This window comes from Haliotis rubra, unplaced genomic scaffold (assembly GCF_003918875.1).
Source record: "Haliotis rubra isolate DU_JTF1 unplaced genomic scaffold, ASM391887v1 Scf712, whole genome shotgun sequence".
Lineage (NCBI taxonomy): Eukaryota > Metazoa > Mollusca > Gastropoda > Lepetellida > Haliotidae > Haliotis > Haliotis rubra.
Window position 1 is genome coordinate 405,081 of NW_025767427.1, and position 7,337 is coordinate 412,417.

General features: G+C 40.7%; 1 protein-coding gene across 1 annotated transcript; it reads left to right on the forward strand.

The window, feature by feature from the left end:
- The first annotated feature begins 625 nt into the window (after positions 1–625).
- On the forward strand, positions 626–6,970 carry LOC124259184 (hemicentin-1-like). The gene is made up of 6 exons (XM_046693281.1): positions 626–696; positions 2,194–2,274; positions 3,271–3,302; positions 3,753–3,941; positions 5,694–5,882; positions 6,750–6,970. The coding sequence occupies exons 1-6, from the start codon at positions 626–628 to the stop codon at positions 6,968–6,970; spliced, it is 783 nt and encodes a 260-aa protein (XP_046549237.1).
- Positions 6,971–7,337: the final 367 nt, after the last annotated feature.

A 7,337-nucleotide genomic window follows, 5' to 3' on the forward strand; every position in this document is an offset into this window, starting at 1 on the left:
ATGTAGTAGTATATAGTATAGATATAATAAATGATATTTGCTGTAAAACAATCTTTAAACAGTTCTTCATTATGACGTCAGCAGAAATGAGCCACCACCGTATGGGTTTTACACAAAACAAATTACATATGAATATGTAAGGGCATATGGACGCGAACTATGACTGAAATGTGTGACTTTGTCCCATGGAACATATCAGAAAATGTTTGTTTTGGAAATAATATTCCTCTAACGGCTTATATTGTTCATTCTCTTTATCATATTACTGTGATCGTCTTTGTTCAATGTCTGTAGAAGATGGGTTCAACGGAGCGAGGAACATGATTGGCCCACAGTCATATCTGTGTCAATTCCCATGACGCTATTATACCTATTCGTTGGTGCGGAGTGAAGACATGGCGGACAGGATGGCCGATCATCAAGACCTTTCGAAATAGATCTCCCTATCAAAGACAACACAGAGAGCATTAATACATATCTCTCATGCAAAATATAGACATTTGTCAGAAGGACATGAGTTCGAAGATATGTCAGCAGAATTCAATACTCTGGTTGGCAATTACCTCGTTTATAAAAGGACAGTTTGCAATGCAAGAGATAGGTACATTGGTGGAGGCCTTTCACAATGAACATCGTCGTAGTGTCTGCCGTGCTCCTGGTGGCTGTTGCAGCCGGCCACGTCTCTGCTGCAGACAGGTATGTTGCTGTTTACATCACTCTTCTATGGAATTGTTTCTGTGTATGTGAGTAAATGTTGTTTTACGGTCGCAATATTGAAGCCATGTCACGCACGCCTGTCCGTATTCGAGTCACGCGTATCAGTGAGAATTGAGTCACGCTTATAGGGAGAGAAGAGGTACAGTCAGAATTCTCTAACATAAAACGCCAAGACCAGAAATTAATCAGTCTTGGTTATCCACCGCAACGGGTTCTTTTAGCAATAAAATCAAAAGAGCGGTGAAAATTCATGGCACAGTTCATAATGAAAGCGGGGCGGTGGGGTAACCAGATGGTTAATTGTCGTATTTACATCTGGCTTTGTTACAAATGTTCACTTCATTAAGACTGACTGACTGACTGAGTTTGGTTTTACGCCGCTTTTAGCAATTTTCCAGCAACATCACGGCGGGGAACACCAGAAATGGGCTTCACACATTGTACCCTTGTGGGGATTCCAACCCGGGTCTTCGGCGTGACGAACTAACGCTTTAACCCCTAGGCTACCCCACCGCCACTCACTTCATTAAGAAGGATAGAAGACTATACTATAATAAATATGTGGTGAGCCAGTGAGGATTGATATTTTACGCATTATTGTCATATATTCACCTAAAGGTTGTATCAAAATGACTAAATGTTATAATTGAGGGACGTATATGACAACTTCAGACTTTGTTCTGAATCAGATAAAGGGACGGTGGGGTAGCCTAGTGGTTAAAACGTTCGCTTGTCACGCTGAAGACTCAGGTTTGATTCCCCACATGGGTATGACGTGCGAAGTTCATTTGTGGTGTCACCCGCCGTGATAATGCTGGAATAAAACCATACTTACTCACTCACTACAGCGGAAAGCAGATAGGCAACCGTCACAGTTAACACAAACCAATGTCAGGTAAGATGTCAAGTGAGTGAATGAGTTTAGTTTTACGCCGCACTCAGCAATATTCCAGCTATTTAGCGGTGGTCTGTAAATAATCGACCAGACAATCCAAGGATCAACAGCATGAGCATCGGTCTACTCAATTGGGATATGAAGTCAGACCATCCGGTCCCGTTAGTCGCCACTTACAAGCATGGGCTACTGAAGATCAATTCCAACATGATCTTCACGTGTCAGATAGGATGCCAAGCTGAGGAATCGGAAATGCTTTTTTTCTCACGAAAGACGTATACGTTTTACTCCCCTGTTATTCTAACCATTTCAGCATCTCTAAACATTAGTGTGCCTGGGATGACTGCAGACATTTACTTAGCAATAGACGTTTATGTTATAAACAATATTTGTATATTGACTGAACGTCTAACAGACAAACAGACATTCATTCAGAATGAGTGCATACCCGGTATGTTGATACAGTAATTATAGTGGTTCCATTCAGTATTCATTCAATGAAGGTACAGTTATTTTACCAGCCGCATTTTACCAACTTCGCTTTTGACAGGTCCTTAACCCCGTGTCGTTGTTTTATACAGGTGTTCCTACGTACAGTACTATCTGGAAGCGTACAAGACCAGGTGTGGCTGGTACAGCTGGGGCAGGTGTTGGAGCTACAGGTAACTCGCCATCCTCCTCCTCCTCCTCCTCCTCCTCCTCCTCCTCCTCCTCATCATCATCATCATAATCTAATGTCAACGTCAATGTGTAATGTTCTCGATAATATTGAATAGCTTAGCACTTAACCTATGTGGTAACGTGGTATTACTTGAGAGAAATTGGTATGAATATTATGTGGAGTTACCTGTACCGTTTTCGGAGTGGTGCGTAAGTTGTGCATAAGTTGTTGTTTCAAAATATCCATGAATATTCTCATTAAACAAACACGTAACACTGAAACAAATAGTCAGTTTCTCTTGTATTCTCGTAAATGTTCCACCGGTAGTGACGGAAACCTGTGGAAGCCTTCTGGGGCCATTTCTTTTCCATATGTTTTCTTATGAAATTTCGAACAATACTGGCACATAACTTCACCAATATAGTACAAATTTGATCTTCTTAACAGGTGGATATTCGGATTAAACAATACATAATAGTCATACTAAGCAGTGAAAGTTTGCAACGATCATTTAACGCATCTATTCCATTCATAGTCTGCGCATGTGCGGAAATGAGCCAGTTGCGTATTTTGTTATGCGTCCTGTCGCCAGTGCAACATGGTTAAATTAGGGGTTTATTCTTTGAATATGCCACAGCTACACGTGAATATTGGACTGCGCAACTGACTTGAAGAAACAGAACTAAAACGGAATAAATTTAGGCGCGTAGCAACCTAAATGTTTCGTGTAAGTCCGATAGGTTGCAAATCTTTTTATTTAGATAGTATATTGAGGACTTGCCCAACCTTTTTAGCAAACAATCATGTGTAAACCTGGACTTTTTTTTATAATGGTAGCTACGCCCCCTGGAATTAGAGACATTGAAATACGAATATCAATCTTTGTCAGTTCAAACATCGTATTGATGAGGGGTGACGTGTATTTAACATGTTGAAATCTGATATCATGATGAACATTATGAAACATTCTGGTGTTGATAGGATGTATCCTTTTCAGGTACAAGACGGAGGTGCGCTACAAGGACTGCAGTAAGTTTCACTGAAGATTTGTGTGACGAATATTTTCATGCATAAAACCGTGAAGATTAGGGTTAGAATTGGTCTGTCGCAAGATGCATTTAGCGGAATCGAGTCAGGTTCGCTGACTTGGTTAACACACATAGGTCTATGCTCATGATGTCAATCACTGGATTGTCTGGTCGAGAGTCGATTATTTACAGACCGATGTCATGTAGTTGGAACACTGCAGAGAGCGGTATTAAACAACAAACGAATAAATTTTATGCATATATTTTATTTCTCTGAAACATCAATATTTCAGTATTTTTAAATACACCGTAATACAAATTTTCAATAAAAGTAAAAACAATGCATTGTATTTTAAACAAAATACAATTTATCTGTGTATAGAAATGGAACATGAGCTTAAATATTCACGATAACTAAAACGTCATATTTGGTATAACGTTGATCTTGCAGCCCATGGACAGTGGTCATCCTGGTCAGCCACCAGTGAGACGCAGTGCTCGGTGTCATGTGGAGGGGGAGAGAAGGAGATCACTATGGACCGCACCTGCACCGCCCCAGCCCCCAGTAATGGGGGACGCAAGTGTTCAGGGGAATGCCGTAAAGTAGACGTCGCCGACTGTAACGAACAGCCTTGCCCTAGTGAGTGCACGTCGTCCACGTTAGGACTACGTTTTAAGTTTTACCGATATCGTGTGGTAATTTCCCCAGAAGCAGAAAACTAAAATACTAAAACAGCGCCCTGTATTATGTTTTGTATGTGTGAGTGAGTTTGGTTTTACGCCGCTTTTTGCAATATTAAAGCAACATCGCGGCGGTGGACACCAGAGTGAGCCTCAATCATTGTACCAATGGAGGAATTGAACCCGGACCTTCGGTGTGACGAAGAAGCGTTTTAACCACTTGACTACCCCACCGCCCCGTTTTGTATGAACTTATGTCATTATGAAGGATATTTTCAATCTTTGGGTTTTAACAAAAAGATTTTTATGCAAGTGTTTGGGTGACGGGCTGGATCTGCTTACCCGTTTCACGAACAAGTGGTGTCACCACGGTATTCTGTGGCGGATTCATGTAATTTTCACATCTATATTTTTAACCCTATAGTCAAATTATGATGAGCTGCAGTTGACATTCCTGACTCTCAAGATCATTCATTTTGAATTACCATTTTATATTATTACTGCATTTTCCCACTGCCACAAATATTATATTTGGATGAGAAGTTTTTTATTATTATTTCACATATCAGAATTTGCACAACCGTGGTAGGGTTAATTAGTTAAAGAACACATCCTTTCATATTTCTATAGTAATCTGCCATGACAAGACAGATTAAGTTTGAGCGGAATATGATTTACAAGTATTATACTTCTTGAATTACAGTATCACAGACAACTCGGGTATTTATACCGTAAGGAAATATTACTGTACACCTACTTTCTTCATGGTTGTTGTCGTAACGGTCGCTGTAATCACTGTAATAAAGATATTGACGGGACGTTCGATAGATTGGTGATTGAAGTTAATGTTCGCTACGTCGAAAGGAGAAAATTGATATTTTCATATGTAAATTGATATTCCTCCTAAACAGTTATATTTCGTGTTAGAAGTTAAATACACGTATCGTTTTTCATTTTACGTTGAAGGTTCATGTGTATACAAACATCTGTATCGGGCATTCAAATACATATATTTATTAATAAGTTGCTTGAGATAATATGAAAAATCAGTCAAAAAGAATACCCTATCCCCAGAAACCGTTTCCATTTGGTAAAGGGCTGTGAAAAGTATATTAAATATACCATTAAAAAATCACTGATGACAGCCGGTGTTCGCGAAATGGGTAATTTGAATAAAATATTTAATTATATACACAACATTAAAAAGTACACAATTTTCTCCGCCATTGGAAATACTTAATCTGATGTGAATAGTTACACTTTTACGCTTGAACACTCAAGAAACAGACAAATCAGGTCAGGTTATTTCTTGATCTACTTTTATTGAAATTGTTGTCGAAGCCAATTGATTTACATCAGCCTTTAATTTATTAACAAATGATCTATTTTTAAAATAAATCTCAAAAACGTCACTCAGTTATTTAGACACATTTTGGCCGCCTATTGAATTTGAGGCTGGAGAAAAACATACATGAATGGCCGAGGTTGTTTATCTCAGGCTTAGTGTTATTACTGGGCGGTTGGGTAGCCTTGTGGTTAAAGCGTTCGCTCGTCACGCTGAAGACCCGGGTTCGTTTCCCCACATGGGTACAAAGTGTGAAACCCATTTTTGGTGTCCCCCGCCGTGATATTGCTGAAATATTGCTAAAAGCGGAGTAAAACCCAATTCACTTACTAGTGTTATTACCGTATTCTTTTTGCCGTATTCCAGTTGACGGTGGGTGGTCGGACTGGGGGGCGTGGAAGGGCGGGGACTGTTCGGCCATGTGTGGAGGAGGGACCATGAACCAGCACCGGAAGAGGACCTGCACCAACCCCCAGCCTCAGTTTGGGGGCGCCGGCTGCACTGTTGACGACAGGGAGAACGGAACGGCTGATTGTAACACCGACGCATGCGGCGGTGAGCGACATCTACGTTGACATATATTTTGATGCTTTTTATCTTGGGGTCACAGGTGGTCAGTTTGGCTATGTTGCCACAGTCTGCTATGCAGAGTTGCGTCCCTTGGCAACACTAGAAATCTACATGTGTGATTGTGGGTCCGAATCCAAGCGTGTGAGACCTGCAACTTCGGACTTTCCCCTGAATACTATAAAAATGGGCTTTAAACCCAACTCACTTACTCACTGATATGTGTTAAAATGACATTTTTTCGACAAATGAAGCAAAGTGTTACATAGAACGAAAGTTCACCAGTTTTGTAGACGTCACTGCCGTTATTCGTTTATCTCAAGAGATTACTAACTCATTCAGATAGCTGGGTGAGAATTTGGCTTGAGCTTCCCATATCGGTTCAGTTTAAATCGCCGTAACATTGTGTATTGATAAATGTCGCATAAAACGTCATCCACGTACTCGGACTGTGAGGGAAGAGTCCTGATCCATGTGTCCCCACGTCAGCCTATGTTCAGTGATGTCTCCTCGTCCAAATATCTCAGAGATAAATCCTGGTCCATAAACAACTGAGTCAGCATATGTCAGTGATATCTCCTCGTCCAAATATTTCTAAGTCAACTTTATTGCATTGATAAATCGTGGTCCATATATCTCTAAGTCACCAATTTCTCAGTGATAAATCCTGGTCCAAATATCTCAGTATTCTAAGTATTTTTGTAATTTTCCTGATTTACATATCTACACGTAAACGTATTCTCAATGTATAAAATGATAATATTATGAATTATTACTGTATATATTGTGACTGATTTTCTCTTCTGAAATGTTCGTTTGTAATTTCCATTCTATAAAATCACACAATATTTCCAGATCGCTGTCCCCCTGGAGCGGTCAAGTTCCACCCTCACGTTACTGATAGTACTCGGTACTACCAATGCGACAATGGTGTCGCCGTCCGCAGGCCATGCGCGCCTGGTACCATATTCGACGCCAGCATCAACAGTTGCAGCTTCACCGCTACTCCACCTCCCATCCCTCCCGTCACCAGCTGTGACCCTTCCCTGGGGATGTTTCAGCGCCACCCCCCGTGACTGCTCCAGCTTCGTGATCTGCGTGGACGGTGGTCGCGTGTACCAGCAGGAGTGTCCAGCCGACATGAAATGGAACAACGACATCCAAACCTGCGACTACGCTCACAACGTCGACTGCTAGGGCGATCTCCATACGACGGCATGCACCCACGACTCGACTTCAAGCCGGATACCGTTAAGCTTTCATGAAAATGCGAATCGACTTTTTAAATATAGATCATATTCATTAATATCAGCTTAAAAATATATAATTCTTTGATTGTGATTCCTCTTGATCAACATAAATAAAACAGCAATACATAATGTCAATGTTATCTTATCTGTTCATGAGAACTAATTTAGTTTTACGCAGCACTCAGCAATATTC